This window comes from Catharus ustulatus, chromosome 1 (assembly GCF_009819885.2).
Source record: "Catharus ustulatus isolate bCatUst1 chromosome 1, bCatUst1.pri.v2, whole genome shotgun sequence".
Classification (NCBI taxonomy): domain Eukaryota; kingdom Metazoa; phylum Chordata; class Aves; order Passeriformes; family Turdidae; genus Catharus; species Catharus ustulatus.
The window spans coordinates 45,139,251-45,157,603 of record NC_046221.1 but is presented as its reverse complement, the minus strand read 5'-3'; the positions used below and the strand labels follow the sequence as shown (position 1 = coordinate 45,157,603).

Sequence of the window (18,353 nt, the reverse complement as noted above, 5' to 3'; positions counted from 1 at the left end):
GGTGCGGCTTATATATGGACTAAGATCTAAACGTTGCCAACACCCAGAGGTGTGGCTTAGAATCAGGTGCAGCTTGTAATCGTGAAATTACTGTACTCTTTTGAGCTCAGTCACACTCCTGGATTTTATTTTTTAAAAAAATCACATTTATGAGTAAGCTTCATAAAATGCCCTCGTGCATGTATAAGCAAATGAATAACATATGCATTAGCAAAGAAAAATAGTTGAGATTATTTTTCACAGAGTTGGAAGCAGCTGAAATCAGGGATTTTGCAGTTGTTTGTGTCAAGTGTAATTGTGACCTTTGCATCACTCTTCTCCTTAATTTAGCTTCCTGATGTTAAAAGTCAGCTGTTCCAGGCTGTCTGCATTCACTGAGAATTGGTAGTGCACAGTGGTTTAGCACAGGGCAGTCTGTCTGCGTGCTGCACTGTGCAGCCTGTGGATCAGTGTGCCTTGGCCTTTTCCAAAGTGCCACTCATGCACAGCAGAGAGTTTAAAGCTGCCTGCAGAAAAAATAAAATTAATGTTTCCTACTATAGTCCAAAAAGTTAGGATATGACCCCAACAGGTCCATTCTGAGCCAGGATAAAAGAGTAAAAAGTGTCACATTTTGATATGACAATATGGAAAATATTTTTACTGTAGTATCAGGTTTGGTTGTAACCTCTTTTGTGGTCCATGTGTGTTTTCAGCACTCAGGATTGCTAAAGGGAAGCAGTGATGCTGGATTTGGTATAAAATGCCTGAACACCATCTAACTTCTACTTCAGCAAAATTTGAGGATTGAAACCAAGTACAGCCTTTGTGTTAAACTTAAAGGCTAAGGCTCAATTTGTGTCTTTATTTGTGTAAAACTTTGATGTATGATAGATTTTTTCATTTATTTATCTGATCAGTTACACAGTTTGCTTTGTGAACAAGAGGGATTAATTTCCACAAATCTTAGATTATTAAGCACCACAGTATAAACATGAAGTATTTATCATTATCTTCCATGATTGTATTAGTAGTGTGGCTGGAAAAAAACCTCATCAGAAACAACCTCCCCCTTCCTCTGTAAAATTACTGTTGCAATTAAATGTGGTAATTTCCTGAAATATTTCCTGCACTTCCGGGTTGGCAAATTTCCGAACTTTGTCCATTATATAAGGCGCACCGGACTATAAGGCGCACTTCCGGGTTCGGGCCAAAATTTTTGTCAAAAGGGTGCACCTTATAGTCGTGAAATTACTGTAATCTCCAACGATTCTGATTCTTCTTGAGATCAGTGATTCAGAAAGCCATGTGGGATTTTTTGATGTTGGGTACAATATTTGAACATTAGAAAAGGGAGGTTTCTTAGCTTTTCATTTCCCTTAAGTAATACAGAGCAAGATATAAGACAGACAATGTCATTTTAGGCCTTCCTGTTCCCTCATTCTGCAAAACTAAGTATCATAAGTGGTCAAAATGGAAATTTAAAGATCCTGCTATGGTGATTGCTGGGGGTTGGGGGAGTTTCCCATTATTATGTTAACAAGCTGGCCGGGCGTCTCCCCTTTAGCTCCTAAGTGCTCAAGACAAAAAGGATGGCTGGGCTGGCTCGATGGCTTGATTGCTGAGGGGGCTTTGAGGGGTCGGGGTGGATGGTCGAGTGCTACTTTGTCCTTCCGGGGCAGGGACAGGACTCTTGTGCTCGCCGGCCCGAATGCGGAGGAGAGAACTTCTTTTTTCTCCGTGGTGTGACCAGGCCCTGCACTCCGACACTGCTACAGCTTCCTGCTTCTGAGAACAGTGCTGAGAACCAAACAGTGAGTGGAGGTTTCTTTTCCTTCACCCTTTTCCCACCAGGGACCCCGCTGCTGCCTGCCTGCTCCTGCAGTTCCCGCGACTGAAAAAAAAGCCACTCTGCCCCCGCTCCACCGGGACTGTGTGGAAGAGCATCTGACTGGACAAAAGACTGAGACTGAGTTTCGTTCTGTTTTGTCACTGATCTGTTAATAGCTGATGTTGTTCTTGTTTGTCTTATAGATATATCAGTACTAAGAATTGTTATTCCTAAACCCATACCTTTTGCCTGAGAGTTCCTTAATTTCCAAATTATAGTAAACTGGGAGAGAGGAAATTTTTCACTCTCTATTTTGGGGAAAAAAAACCCAAAAAACTCTCACCTTTTTCTTTTCTGGCAATACTGTCCCCTAAACCAGGACAGGTGATACAGACAACCTATGAGGGAATGAGTTAGTATACCAATGTGTGTCTGTATATGTTTGACATTCTGGTAATTACCAATCTGGTCTAAAATGCAATGTTCTGACCTGTTTTGATCTCTGAATGTCTGCTAAAATCAAGAGAATGCATAATTGTTGACTGTTTTTGATCAGCTTGGGCAGATACTCTGCAGTTAGAGAAGAAAAGGCAACTGTTGTAAATCAGTGTATTTGCATGTACAGTAATTTCATGATTATAAGCCGCACCATTTTGACTAAAATTTTGGTCCGAACCCAAAGTGCGGCTTATAATCAGGTGCGGCTTATATATGGACAAAGAATGAAAAGTTGCTGTTTTAGTTTGGAGGACAGGTGTCTGCTGAGAAAGGCAGGAACTTCTCTTTGAAATGGAGAATGTAAACCCCCTCTCTCCAAATTATTACAATTTTGAAATCAAGGGGCTTTCAGGCAAAAATATGGGAATTAGGAATAACAGTTCTTTTCTAGGGAAATCCAAATAGAAATACAGCACTACAAAGAAACAAACTCCAAACTCTGACAAAGTCAGAGTACAACCTGACACCCCGTCAGGCAGGGTGTTGGTAGCAGTCCCATTAAATGGTGGCTGCATCCTCCTGCAGTGACAGATGTGGCTCAGTTGGAGCAGTGCTCCTGTAGAAGGTGCAGTTTCCCTCTAAAGGTCCAGTGGTGATGTGGAGAAATCCGGTTTTCCTCTGGAGTCCAGTGGAGAAAGGGGCTCCCTTATTGTCCCAAAGCCTCTGTTTTTATCTTGGTAAGAAATGTTGGGCTCTTCCCCCTGACTGGAGCAACTTCCAATGGGATGCAGTAATTTTATCAGTCACACAGTGGGACTCAGTGGGCCATTAGCAGACAATGACTCCCTGGAGGAAGAATGGGTTGTGAAAAGATAAAGAACAATGCCCTGCCTGGTTTCAATGGATGGCCCATTAGCAGATTATCTGCCATTGAGACAAGGATCACTGTCCCCACCCTCAACAGATGGTGATAGAACAGATACCTTTTATCACACTCTGTATTGTAACATGCGGCTTATAATCAGGTGCGGCTTATATATGGACAAAAAACAAAAAGTTGCTGAAACCTAGAAGTGCGGCTTATACTCAGTGCGGCTTATAATCGTGAAATTACTGTACTTCTTCAGTAACTGAACGTATTTTTGACCGTGCTAAACAAAATCAAAACAAAAAACCCCACATGAAAAACAGTATTGTAAGGCCAGATCACCCTTGATTCCTTTTACCAGAAAGTTGTTCTGGAGTAGATAAATGTATTGATAGAGTAGAAATGACAACCATGGGTACAATTCGCTTTTCCTGGATCTGCGTATTTTTCATTGCAGAGCAGACCCTTATGAAAATGACTGTCACTTCAAATGAGCTTCTGTCTCAAGATGTAATCCTGGCTTTACTTCTGAATACATGTGCCCAAAGCACTTAGCTTACCTCTTTTGATGTCCTACACTCTACATTCTCTTGTCCAATAATGTACGAGGATGGGAGAGACCAGGTGAGTAAATCTCTCCAGGGGACAGCGAAATTTGCAGCCTGGAAGAGTGAGGGGGTGAGGCTCCCTCAAAGAATTATTCCGGTAGTACATCTCAATGGTGTATTGCCTATTTCAAAATAGAGAAAGGTCAAAATAAAGTTAGGTGTGCAAAACCACACAGCCTTTCCATGCTGCAGTTATTATACTTGTGGACAAACTTTTAGCCAGGTTGTTTGTCTGGTTGCTAATATGTTTATGATTTACTAATATAATTAGTACTCTAAAGAGAACCTTTTAAGCAACCAATTTGCATGTAGTTTGCTGTCTTTGCTAAGGAGTTAAATAGATAAAAAAGATGGAGTAAAACCTCTCATAACTGTAATAAATAAATATGATTCTCAGGCTTATTCTGCCACTGACTACTAAACAGAATGCAATGACAATAATGCAAATCAATGTGTAATGTTTTCCTGAAGAGTGAACCTCACATATTCAGTTTAATTAGTCTTGGGTATCAGAAAATTCCTTTTTAGAAGAAGTACATATTAGCAGTATAGCTTGCAGATACTTGCCCATTTTTTTCCTGGTAAAGTTCAAAAAAATGGCAGGCACTGTGAGGAGGCAATTTTCCATTGAAGACATTGAGTGCCATCTGTAAGGCAGCAATGGTGGTTGCATGCTGTGAACAGAGGAAACCTTTAATTAAAGGTCTACTGAAAATGACTGTATGTAACAATATTTCCTGCACATTATCTGTCCACTCAACATTAACATTACTTGTGTGGCCTCATTAATACTTGTCCTCTGTACTGTTGAGCAAATATTGTCCCTTTATGGCTATATAAACTGCAGTGCTGCATGTATAAAGGATACATATATGTAAATATATAAAAAATATAAGGTCACAATTGAGTAACTGCCTTCATAAGGCCTTCTAAAATAACTGTTACTTATTTTTTTCTTGATTTTTCCCATTTGCACTTGAAAAGATAGAGGCAGAAGAAGATTTTGCTTTAAATTAACTTTGTGACCCAGGTATAATAAAACATGAGGCATGGTGTTTCCAGTTCCCTGCTCAACTAAAACATTATTACAATGAAAAAAACATGATGTGAAGTGGAAAATCGAATGCTTCGGGTTTCAAAGTAGCATCTGTTCATTAAAAAAAATTTTAAAACCTGAATATATGTAAGGTTAGCCAAATAAAAAATGCTTGTAGCTATATTTTATGAGGGAAATACAATTTCATGGCTTTCACTGCATTTAATACCTGCAGAAAGGAAACACAAGAGAAACAGAAAGCACTCACCGTGGAATACATAACCATTTTTTGATGGTATGAAGGCTTTCTAGCATCTAAGATTTGCTTCAGAATAGTTTTTAAAAGAATACCTGAAAAAGATGGGGAAGCAGGGACAATGAAAGAGATACCTGTGTTAACATCTGTGTTATTGTTGCCATTTTAGCAATCTGTCACTAAATGCACCAAATTTATTCAATTTACTTAATTGGTAATTTGTGCAGAGCACCTTGATTAATAGTGACAGTTTCTTTCAAATGAACAGTGGGCCTATTTTACTTCTGTGTAAAAAGTTTTGGGGATCCCTAATAGCCTCAACAGCTTCAAACAGAGCATTCACAGTTCCTTTGTGCCAGCAGAAGAGTGCAAGAAGAGCGCAGCAATGAATACTATCCCCCATTGTGTGTGTGGCTTGACTGATTTCCTGCTTTCCGGAGAAAAGCGAAAGAGCACATTCTCAGGACTCTGTGGCTTTATAAATTGTGTGGTTCTCCGTATTTTGCTAATGTTAACTGCTGAAAAATTGTAAGACAAACTACTTGATTTAAATCAGTGGATGCGCTAGTATGTTAATATAAGGTTGGCATGTCAACAAATTAAAATCCTAAAAGTAGAACTGTACCAGCTAGCAAATTAGAAAGAATTAGTCTTTAGCTCCTGGCACATTTTTAATAGCAACTGTTAGAAAAACAAGGGCAGAGATTTGAACTTTGTGCCAAGTTTTGCTAGTTGGAGCTTTGAAAAATGCAACAAATTGATTCATGCTTACATGTTTATTTGTCTTCCCAGCTCACAGATCCTGCCTGTACACTGCCCATACAAAACAAAAATGAGGTTCAAAAGATGACTGTGGATGAATGGAGAATGAGTGATTTAAAAGGTATAAAATGGTTCAGATTTCAGCCACTGTTTTATGAGCAGAGTAAGGTTTAGAAGCAGTTCAGTAATCTCATTTTAGGACTCTCAGTTGTGGAATATGAAGACTGTTAGACAGCAAAGTCTCCATTCTAGACATTACTACAAATAATATATTTTTTGAGTAAGTTACACATGGAGGCTTACACTAAGTTCAGACTTGATTCAATTCAAAAAGAATCTGTAAGTTATATTGGATTTCTTATACAGGGTAATCTAAATGACACCTAAATTATAACGTTAATTAGGATATTGATGATTCATATGCTTACCATCTCCCTCCCCATTAATCAAAATCTTTCAGTGCTGCCCACCAATATCCCCACAATGGGTATTTCACTGTTCTAGTATGCAATCAGCAGCAACGTTTGTCATATACCCTTTCTTCTTTCCCATCCTACTTTTGGTTTTAAATGGGGTAGGAATTCAGCTTACCTCCCTGCAAACGTGATTTTTGCATTTGTTTGTAGAATCCAAATTCCGCCTGCAATAACAATTCTGAAAGTTTTATCAGCTTGGTCCTGACACCATGAGTAGCCCAAACAGGTAAAGTGTAATTGTTGGTATCCTACAATAAAGAAAGAAAACATGGTGATTTTCTTACTGATTCCTACTGCTAACTGTTAGTTATTCTGGCACAAAATACTTCTCAGAACAAATTCTGAATGTTTCACTCCAGTAACATTTTCTCATTGTAATAAAATGATGACTGTATTTTGCATTTAGATAGCTGTAGCATTTCTATTTATAGCATCATAGTGCTTAAAAGAAATTTGAAGGGCAGTATTCAACAAGAAGAGGAAATAGAATACTAAAAATTGTGCAAAAAGCAACTGACATTTTTTATGTTGTCAGGTGAAAAAAAAATCACTATATGACCTTTTCTGTCATTCTGGAATATAGTTTTACTGAAACAAATCCTATACAAACATCAGGATATTAAGGACTGGTAGCTCTCAGGTGTAAGAAGAATATAGAGATCAAATAGGAATATGGATAGTTGTAGTATGGATGTAACCAAGTGCGGGGTAGATATATAAGGATGAGACATACATGAAATTTGTACCTATTGTGGTCTATTGGATACTGCCACAGACCTCAAGCTAAAGTGGAATGGATTAATCTTTCCTTGGGTATGCAGTCCAAGGTATATTAGTGATCACAACTGTGAGAAGCGAAGACAGGCACAATACTCCTGGTTTGCACTACTCTGAACTCCTGTTTAAACAAGGTCAGTAAATTTCCTTTAGAGCAATGTAACCTTTGGACTGAGCTCATGAAAAGGAGTGTTCTTGCAACAAGCAAGCTCAAAGGAAAATGTCAACTACTTTAAGGGTTTGTTTAAACAAGAAAACAATAGAACATGCTAGGTTAAAACAGTTCAGATCACTATGTTTTCCATTTATCATTTAATGAATGTGATCTATGTCTTTAGGAAAGAATTGGCTGGTTGCATGCTATTTAAGACAGTCTGTAGGCAAGCAAACACCTCAGTCTCCAAGTTACCTGAAAGTCAAATAACACTTAGCTGAAAATAACAACACAGAGAGATGTGTGTAGTTTCGTGAATTGTATTAAAAAAACTATGTAAGGATGCTCTCTCTCTGTATACTTGAAAAATGAGAGTCTTTTATGGCAGATGTCTTAATTGACACCTTCAGAGTCCTTAGTCAGTAATACCAAAGACTAAGGCTCATCAAATTTAACACTAGAAGGAAAAACACTTTTTAAAAAAAAAAAATCCGGTGTTTAGCTAGATTCTTGATGGGAACTGTGGCTTTTGCATATCTGTCTGGTGACACAGGCTCTCGTAATGATTTAACTATTGAGATAGAAAGTTGTGATCCTGCATTTGGAAAACATAGAAGGGTGACCTCACTGAAATTACAGTGACATGTCCCAACATGTTAACATTTCATTTAACTTAAGGCCCTGGCTAACATTCTATTCAAGTCTGCTTTGATCAAAATTGTTTTTTTGCAAAAACTGCAGGAATGAAGGTAAGCTCATTAGCATCGCACCTTGTAAAATATTACATGTTGCTTCTGAAATCCACCTTAAAACTCCCTCACTAATATCCCAGTACAGATGACCAACTTATCATTCATATTTAAATTTATAAATAGTTATGCATGAAAGTGTAGCAAAAGCAGCCTTCAAAAATAACTTTAACACAAGACTTCAATTTTCAGTTGACTCAGATAAGTCTAGACTTTGAAGGGGGACTTCCTGGTAAATTAAGGGCAGTCTGGATTTTTTCAAATCATGACATTTGCAGACTGTGGAACCGAGATACCCATGCTAATTTGGCACCACAATGCCCCTTTTGTTTTAAAAAACACGTTTTTTTTGTGATATACCTGGTACCTTTGCTTTGAACAAGCTCCCAAACTTGCACAAATAGCAATTTGTGTTGTTCCAATGACTGCTTAATTCCTGAAAATACTCTGTCCACTACTGGCTACGTACAAATAATGACTTCACTTGCTTATACAATTTGCATAAAGTCTTCATGGAAGGATGCTTATGCTTCGTTGTCAGCAACATATTTTAATCCCTGTGTATCTCCCAGTGGGGTCTGGAGGAGCTATAAGATAGTTTTATCCAAAGGTATGCTTTTGCCTAATTCTCCATATGCAGTCCCTGACTGGATCTTGAATATGAAAGTCCATTAACTTGTGTTCCTTATAGTGGTGGATGACCCACAACAGCTTCACACATAGAGTGTTTACAGGATTTTCAGTTGTATGTTTGATGTTAAGTGAGAGTTTCTAGGAAAGAAGCTGAAAATAGCCTGTGTTTAAAAAAAAATTTGAAGTACAGATCAACAATCTTTTTATAACTTACAATTAAAAAATAAACCAAATAAAAATCCCAGGTTGAAGGAAGTGTAGGATTTTCTATTGGACTCAAAGATCTTAAGGTTCTTTTCCAACCTAAATGGTTTTATGATTCTGTTTACCTCATATTGTAAAGTGTCAGAGAGCTTCCAAATCCTTTCAGTGGTCAACTTCTTCAATGGGTATCCTGTATGAGTGGCTAAAAACTTCAGAAATTGCTGGAAAAAAATCCCAAAACTTTTAATACTGAGGGCTTTTTACATTATTTCTACACATTGCCATACTAGTACATAGGAGTTTTTAGAAAGAAGACGGTTCACATTTATGCAATGAAGGATTGCCTAGATGTAAGATAATTTGACCTATTCATTTAGACAGCATTGGTGATGTTAGCTCAGATTTGACGTATGGTGATTGTTTATGCTTGGCCAAATTGTTTAGAAGGAAGTAGAGGGAACACAGATATATTGAGGAAGTCTGGCAGAAATCCAAAAAGTTCTTAAAAGAAGTGTGATAAACAGAATTATTCTGATATTGGTACTCAGGAGAAGGAGAGATATGATGTAAATTTGATAAAATGGGATTTACTTGCACATAATACTCAGATGCAGAGCTACAAATGGATGATTGAGGTCAGTGGTGAAAGATAATAGAAAAACAGGTGAGGTTCATAGTGTCCTTTTTAATACATCTGTGAAGAAGAAGGTTGCAGCAGAATAAACATGTGTTTATATAGTCATGCAAGGTTTTGATGGTGGAGAAAGAAAGGAAAGGCTACCATATGAAGACAAGCACAAAACATAACACCTAAATTAAGGTTTTGTGTGGGGAACATGAGAAGGTACTTGAGGAAAACACTGAGACTGTTATAGAAATTCTGAGGAATTGAGCTGAGGAAATTAATCTGAACTCACAGACATGTTGGAGGAGTTGCTTTACATGGGAGCAAACAGAGAGTGGAACTGGAATAATTTGTGAGGCATTGACACTGATTTTATCTCAGGTTTTTTTTGGTCTAGTCTCCTAGAAACTAAGTTTTTGCAAGAAGGTCAATAATTTATCTTTTCTATGACTTAAAATTTTCAATTGTTGGGAATAGCCCAGTCCAGCTGGATCTGTAATTTTGTAATTGTTTTTTGGGTATGTTGTCTGTACCCACTGTGAAGATCAGAGATCTGAAAGGAGCACATTAAAAGCTAATTTTTAAATCTAAATGTTAGATGATGTTGAAGAAGTGGCACACTTTAACTGGATTTCCAGAACTGAAAATACTTCACCTTGTAGTGCTTGAATTGCCTTTGGAAATCCCTTGTTGCAAAGGTTTCTCTCAGAAGCTCCTTGTGTTTTGGGCAGTGTGAGAAAGGTAGGTATAGTAACTGGAAAGAAAATTGCAAAACCCTAGTTAGGCAAGCTGCATTTTGTTCTGCAATTCAATATACCCTTCCAGGATTGCTGTTTTGATTGGCTGCACTAGCTAGGACAACCTGAAAAATAATTTGGGAATGCAGTTTCAAGGATATTCATGTTCAGGAGTCTAGGAGTCATACTGATGACTACATACAAAATAATCCTTAAATGTTCAGAGGAGTAATAGCTGCAGTAGTTCAAAGTTAAAGGATTCATTTACACAAGATGAAATTTGTCCTTTGACAAAAGACTAAGACCAGCTCTCATGAACTCCTTTGTTCTTAGCTTCTCCAGGGATGATTTCATTCATTTTGTTCAGTCTTTCTTTAAACACACCATCACATTTTTACAACAAATTACCAAGCAGCAGCTGGACTGCAATAGGAGTCTTTGTGTCTACTCAGCTGTATTGAGTCTATTTAATAGAGCTTCATTTAAATGGTAGAAACAATTCAGCTAAATTGTAGCACAGTTCAGCAAAATTGCAGAAACCTGTGAACTTTCTGTAACTCGTTTTTGTCTTTCATTAATCTAAGATATATGAAGGTTAGAGGTTACATATGACTGGAATAACTTAAGAACTTGTTATTTCATTTATATATGTAAGCTAAATTGAGTTTATTATTGTCTTCTGTGTTAAATTTCAAACAAAAGTTAGAATTTGAAACTGTGATATTATTAGTGCTTTTCTCTAATATGTTGTTTTGTCCTTTTCCCAGTAATGTAGCCCCATCTCTATAGTCCCAATGTTAAAAGATCTTTGAAAATAACTTGAGAGTTCTGAAGGGATAATTAGATTGGAATGCTTCACAGCAGTTCCTCAATCCTTTTAAAAATACAATCTATGTGCTTCACAAGATAAGGAAGGTATTTGTAAATTATAGCCATAGGTTCATGAACAGGTGTGATTTCACCAATAAATGACGGGCACTTGTTTTGTGCTGTAGGATACACATGATCTCAGGTTTAGCCTGTATATATAGTAAGGATCTATAAAGTTAAAACACAAATAGTTGAAAAAGTGTGAAAACTGTGCATGTGTACATGACTTTATGATTTGTTTGAATAAACTTATTTGCTCCCCTAGATGTGACTGAGGTGCAGCACCAGATGCTGAGTTTGCCATCTCTGTTGATACTGGCCAGGTATTCTTGACTGTCTGCTGGGATACCCCCATCTGTGACAGTGCCAGAAGCAGCTCCTGACTCTGTGCCTGGCTGTGTGTGTGAAGGGGAAGACATGCCTTCACACCTTCCATCTTCATGTTCTCATCACCCTCACGGTGAGAACCATTGCTCCATGACCTATCTAACCTGATTCCCTTATCGTCACAGACTGTGTTAAGCAGACTTGTAAAGCCCACACAATTTATCTTGCATTACATGTGCAAACTTGCTTTTACTGAACACTCCCTTTCTTCTTAACTTTTTATCATAGATTTTCTACACACACGAGATTTCAGTTCCAGTCAGCTGCACAGCTTTCCCCTCTAGAGCAAGTATATGCAGGCTACAGAGCTGCTATCCACAGGATTCCTTACAGTTGCAAAGTGAGGAGCTGAGGAAGGGAGATGAATAAATACATTGCCCTATGAACTCATGCTTAAAATTCTGAGTCATCCTTCCTTTTCCCTTTTACTTCTTTCACCAATCCTCGAAGCACATGCACTGACCTGCAAAGTGCATGAAAAGCAATCCTGTAACTCAAATCTCTCCAAAATCTAAGTCCCAAAATGATTCTTTCGTCTTTTCTTGTTGCCTGTGGACTAAGAAATACTGAAGCTCTAGAGAGATTAAGTATGTTTAGTATGATTAAGTATGACACAAAGAAAGTAATGTTTGCATTAAAATTAGGATTAGTCTGCTTCCACAGCAATTTACTCACCTTATAAATTAACTCTTTTTTCTCTATACCCAGTACTCCCATTTATCTTCCTCTTTTGTTAAGACTGTGTCTCTGATATATGTCCATTCCTGTGAAAATACTTGCCAATACTTCTATTCACCTTATTAGGCCTTTCTGCACAATGCTCTTAACAATGTACTTTTAATTCCATTTACCATGCACTGTTAGCTGCACCTTCATTTCATATCCTATTTACTTTACTAATGATTAAGAGAAAGCAGATGGCCCTAGTTTATACTCACATCGTCTTGTGACAGTGGCACTGTATGAACTGGAATTGGCTGCCAAAGGATTCTGGGGTTCCAAATCTGACCCTGTGTCAGTGGGTACAGTCCAGCAAGACTTGCCTGAGCGCTCATAAGTGTGTGATCACAGTCAGTGCTTTGAACATAAATCTGTAGGAAGAAAACAAACAAACAAAAAAAAAAAAAAAAACATTTTGGAAGGTAACTTCTACCATTATGTTTACTATATTCTTGGTAGGGGCTGGTACTGGGGAAGTTGTCACTAAAATGGAGTGGCATGAAGAAGGACTATGAGAAAAAAAGTGTAGCATTGGAGTTATTTGACATAGATGCTCTCCCATACAGCAGTGAGGGAACTGAGCCTGATGTGCAGCTTAAAAAGCCTTTCATGTGGTTTTCAGTTAACCATCAGGATAAAAGCTGAACCACAGTTTCAGGGATACTTTGGAATTACATTGACTTAAATCGGTATTACATTTCCTCCAACTGCACCAGGAATGCATCCAGGAAGTCCCATTAACAACCATGAAGAACATCTTCCTGCCCAGATCCAGTACTTGCCTCACACTGCTTGTATACAACACTCAGGAAATGAGAGTATCTCCTCCGCATGTACTGGCCAAGCTCATACTGTTGTTGTATGCCAAGCTGTAGAAGTAACACAAGAGCATTAGAGACTAAAGAAATGTGCTATGCATCCATTCCTACAACCAAAAAAAAATAATGCAGTAATATTTCATATTATTTTAATAAAGACATTTTCCCTTTTCAATGTGAAGTAGGAAGGATGACATGAGAAAAAAGTAGTAAAGCTGCTGCATGTGTGGTATTTGATAATGTTAGATGTGAGTCCTGGTGGATGCAGTTTTGTATTTTGCTCTATGGAAAGCTATGTGTATGTTTATCTGAGCTAGTGAGACCTAAAGTAGGCATAGAGATGTTCCAACACCATCTGTCTAGTTTCTACTCTATTGCTGTCTCAGAGCTGATTAACTGGGATTGCAGACAGAGCAGCCACCTGTCCATGAAGGCACATCCAGGATATGAATCCCACAGAGTATCACAAGTGATTTCTTATGGGGGGTACAGTTTTAGCCTGGGCAAGATCTAGTTTTTCAGAGTAGAAGACTTGAAGTAAAAGTCCTCCAAGCCTTCAGGCATTTTGCTGCAATAGTTGATTATTATCAACAGTCTGAAATTTGATTCTTGAAGTTTGATTCTTGTCTATATTCCCAACTTTGTCACTTTTGAATAACTTTCACCATCACAGATCTCATTCACAGTTAAACAATGATCCATAAAATGGAATCAAGTCACTTTATCTTTGTGTTAAATTAAACTGATTACTATCCTCTACCCTCAAAGGAAAATAGGTTTTCTGGCCCCAACATTTTAGTAGCTCTTAGCTGAACTCTTACCTACATAATTCTGTGAACACATGACATATGAATCACAGAATCATGGAATTAGTTAGATTGAAAATTACCTTTGAGATCATTGAGTCCAACCTATTATCTAATGCTATCATGTCAACTAGACCATGGCACTAAGTACCATTTCCAGTCTTTCCTTAATCATCCCTAAGGATGGTGACTCCACCACAATCACACTACTACAGTGTCCCTGTAATAGTCTCTATATTGCCATCTTTTTTCTTGTACCTGGTGTTTCCTGGCCTAAATTTAAATATATTCCACTTAGCTCATGTAATCATTACTGTACACTGGGATCTTAAGTACAGTGATTACTCATTGCTTCCTAAAGGAATTTTCTGAGTTGTGGGACCAGAGGATAATTTAGGCTGAAAGGGACCTCAGGAAGTCTCTAGTCCAACTTCCATCTCAAAGCCAAGTCAGCTATGAGGTCAGACCAAGTTACTCAGGCCCACTGTGTGTGCATGTGATCACCTCGTTCTCTTGCTGGAATTGTGCATCCAGTTTCCCAGAGTATATATGTGGTTTAGGCTTCTGCCCCAGCTTGCCTAATATGCATGTTGTTAAGTCCTGACTCGTGGGTCTTGACGTCTTCTATGGCCTAGAGCAAGCTGGCATGGATTGCTGAACTTGCATAGTGTTTCTATGGAATGACTGAGTCACGGGTGGGTTGGGGAGCTGGTCTGTTACTCCTGTTTCTTCAAGGGAATTGACATCAGCAGAAACAGGACTGATTTTGCTTTGGACATCAGCTCTGCTTCCTAAGAGCAGAGGGGAAAAGGAACCCCTCAGGCAGTTTGTTCTATTCTGATTTTGGTGGAGACCTGGCAAGCTCCCCTAGGAGAGAGACCCCCTGGACATAAAGTGTGTGTGCTTAACAGAGAGGCACACTTCACAGTCTGCCTTCATGTGCACTGTAGCCATTTATCTGGGAGAACCAGACTTCTGGCACTGCTAAACTGCTCCAGGAAGACTGCCCGCTTCTGAGCGCTGGGCAAATAATAAGCAGTTTTTTTCATCCAAATAACATATCTTAGGAAAAAAGGAATGAAGCACAAGCACCCAGACACACTGGGTGCTTCTGCTGGGAGGGGAGCAGAAGTGCCCAAATACTGCCCTATATTCTGACAGTATACTTCACCCTTGCCTCCATCTGTAAGAGGTGTCAGCTAATAGAAGCTACAGTCAAGGCAGGCACAGCACCTGTCAGACACAGCATCTGCGGTTGCTTCAGCTGCTTCTGGTCACCACCAACAGCTGATTCCACAAACACCTGCACTAAAATAGCTGAGTTTTAAATCAACTTTCTTGGGCATAGCATGAGAGAAGTTACTTCTAGGACTGATCTTGACAGTTCATGAGTTGGGAAGCACTAGTTGAGGGAGGACTGTGTCTGCAAACACTTCTGTCACCTTATGCTACTGATGGTTAAAGCTTCCTGCATGGTCTCAGGTGAACTGAGATGGTCAGCAGTGCCTGGCTCCTCCCAGAAGACCCTAGTCTGCAATCAAAAAGCTCAACGTAAGCTGACACTGGACCAGAATAGGCTGGCTCAGTTTCATTTAAAATTAGCGTGCTGTTGCTGTATTTTTCTAGTAAGTTCTTTGGCTCATCTTAAATGGCAACTTAATAAGGGCTTTCTCCAAGTGAAAACAAAGTTTCAACCCCCAAATATCAGCACACAATCTTCCAGCAGCTCAGTTCTTGGCCCAGGTAAACAAACTCACCTTGGTAAGTTGGCCATATCCCTGTTGTCTTGCAATTTCTTTGTGCTTATCAGTTGGAAAAAACTCCTGTGGGGTATGATCACCGTGGCGAAATACCTGATAAAACAGACGAAATTGCTTTTGTGTCACTGGTATTTTTTGTGGTGATTATAACTAATTAGTGTAGTCATAAGGAATATGCAATGACAGTGAGTACTCTGACAGATGCTAAGTATATTAATGGTGCTTGCCTTAAGTCTAGATAGCTACATTTCTTATTGTTTAAATTATTTAGACAAACACAACTGGTTTAATTAGCTCAATAAATTAGCTCAAATAAATTTTTGCAAGTTATAAAAACTACAGAATACTCTATTATATTTTAAATATGTTTTATGTATTTTAGGAGGTACCATAATATTCAATAAACAGAAAACAAACAGAAGCATGTAAGTAATTTTGCAGAAATAGTTGAACATCAGTATTTTGGTATGACTAAGTTGGAATTCAGAAGGAAAAAACCCAAACTATTACTCAAGATAACAGTTCTGTGGCTGACTGCTGTGAAGTTCTCTTACTTGGCAGAAATTAGTCTTAAAAAGTTGTATGTTGGCTTTTTCATCACAAGAGGTGCTGAAAATGTTATCTAATAAGTAAATACAGGCTAAACTGTTGCTCTGAAAAGTTAAACCTGTTTTGGAATTTCACTTCAGATAAAAGATGTATTTATACAGATACACTGGATTTTTTTATTCATATGATGAAATCTTTGCTTTGTATGCTTTGCAGCATAATTCCTGTAGATATGTGCCATGGGACTCTAAAACTGCAACACCAGATTTCAGATGTTCAGAACAAGATCCAGGCTTTCTGCAAACAAATGGTACATCATAATTACTGCAAATAGCATTAGTTTTACAGTGCTGGTTTCTGTGTTGCTTGTTCAACGTCACTGTACATTTGTTTGAGTTTCACATACTGAAATTTACTTTGCATGTTAATCCATTAAAACCACTGAAAAAGTGAAACCACTGGAAAAGTAATTGTTGTGATATCAACAATATCACAGTTAATATTTAGTTATGAAATCCTCTTTTACATTTTAAAACAAAACCCTATGCTATTTTTATCTTAGTGCTATAAAATAAGCATTCTGTACCCATCCAGAAAGTAAGTCCATCTAGGAGTGCACAAAGGAGACAAAATTATAAAATCTTATTTAACATTTGGAGGGGTTTTTTTGGACAATGCAATAATGAATTTTGAATATAGAGGAAACATTTAGGTATTTGAAAAGGTGCCCCCGCCTCCCTACCCTAGAGTACAAGAAGAGTAGTAAGTGACAGGTTTTGAAGAAATTAATTTGCCCATACTTACTAGGGACACAAACTTCAGTTTTCTTTTTGCTGTTGTTTGGTGAAGAAAGATGCAGAAAAGACAGAACATGAAACACAGACTCCAAATTCCACAGACCAGCTGCCTTGCTCTCATCCTGAGGGTGGCTTTCAGCTGTTTTGCACACCAAGGTCCCTGGCTGGATGTGGCAGGGCAGATATGTGGCTAAGAGGGGTGGAGTCAGTTGTGCTTAGTGAAATCTGGGAGTGGGCTGTGAAGTTGTGTCTTCGTGCCTCTCTTCGCTTCCAGAGTTAGTGCTTTTCAGGGAGCTCATGAAATGGGAAGTGTATTTCGCATTTGTACTCAATTTCTGTGTCCCATATATAGCATGGAGTGAAATCTTTGAGCCCTCCAATTTCACCCTCTGGCAAGTCAGGTAAATGTAAAGAGCTACAGGTTGCCTTCTATTATTAACGAGGATTTAGTATGGGTCAGTCAGCCTTCCCAAATATGAAAATGCTGGGGATAACCTACTGTATGAAAAGAGCTACTACAAGTATCTGCATTCCTAGTGCTCACAGTCTTCTCTGAGCACTTTGTACTAGAAGGCTAGAAGGAGCAGTGCTAACAAATGTCCTTTTATGAAGTATCTCTGGATTTTCCCTGGATTTGGCTGTGATTTGTAGGATGAATAAGCAACAGAAGGTTTTGTTGCAAAGCAAGAGGGATAAGCCTAAATTCATTGAAAAAAATACAAAGATATATGAATGAACTTGTAATCTCATCAGTAGATTGTCTCTAGTGGAAAAGCATGTGACACTGTTTTCTATAACTATCCCCCCAGAATTTAATACAGTTACTTACATTTTTAATTTTCAAATTTCTATTGCTGCAAACACTCTCATTGTTATAGCGTGCATATATATCAAGAGATGTTTCTGTCATTTCCCCAGTATATTTTAAATAAGAAAACAAATCTAGCTCAGAGACATCATTGTGAGAGACAGAATTGATCTTGCAAGTTATTGATCTATGTTCAGTCCCATTAATGTGTTAACAAAAGTCTTGTTAATATGTTAAAATTGAGGGTGATTTCTTAGTCTTCAAAAGCTCTCTGTGAGAATGTCAGAGAAATCATTGAAAAAATTTATCATGTTCCTATCCAAAAAAGTTATATAATCTCAAGCTAGTTTAAAGCACATAACAAAACTTTTCTTGTGATTATTAGATATAGACTTGTCTAAAGAGATCAGTTCTCCTTCCTGAGGTAGTGATGTATCTTTCACATCTGTCAGGGCTAGAGATTCCTCTGTGAAACATCCAGAGGTCACACTTTCATTTCTGCTTTTATCTCTGACAATTTTAAGAGATTCAGAAATAGAAAAATGTGGGGAGATACCCACATTTATTGAGAAAGAAAATGCCTTTTTTTTCTTTTTTTTCTTTTTTTTTTTCTTTTTTCTTTTATTTTTTATTTTTTAAATCTGGAGGCACCTAGGGAGAGATATGAGTCCACTGATTAAAGCTATTCACACCCTGTACATCATA

The 18,353-nt window shown here is 38.1% G+C and overlaps 1 protein-coding gene across 1 annotated transcript; it reads right to left on the bottom strand.

The window, feature by feature from the left end:
• Nucleotides 1-3,689: 3,689 nt before the first annotated feature.
• LOC116992596 (prostatic acid phosphatase-like) lies at nt 3,690-16,961 on the bottom strand. The gene is made up of 10 exons (XM_033052417.1): nt 16,848-16,961; nt 15,492-15,587; nt 12,893-12,979; nt 12,329-12,481; nt 10,052-10,150; nt 8,897-8,992; nt 6,370-6,502; nt 5,029-5,111; nt 4,292-4,398; nt 3,690-3,846 (listed from the first exon to the last, which is right to left on the bottom strand). Exons 1-10 carry the CDS (start codon nt 16,959-16,961, stop codon nt 3,690-3,692), a joined length of 1,125 nt encoding a protein of 374 aa, XP_032908308.1.
• Nucleotides 16,962-18,353: the final 1,392 nt, after the last annotated feature.

Coding starts and splice junctions, on each gene's coding strand:
- LOC116992596 (XM_033052417.1), bottom strand. CDS start 16,961: ATGAGAGCAAGGCAGCTGGTCTGTGGAATTTGGAGTCTGTGTTTCATG. Junction 6,503..8,896: donor CTGACACTTTACAATATGAG/GTAAACAGAATC, acceptor TCTTTATTGTAG/GATACCAACAATTACACTTT. Junction 5,112..6,369: donor AAAATCACGTTTGCAGGGAG/GTAAGCTGAATT, acceptor CATCTTTTTCAG/GTATTCTTTTAAAAACTATT.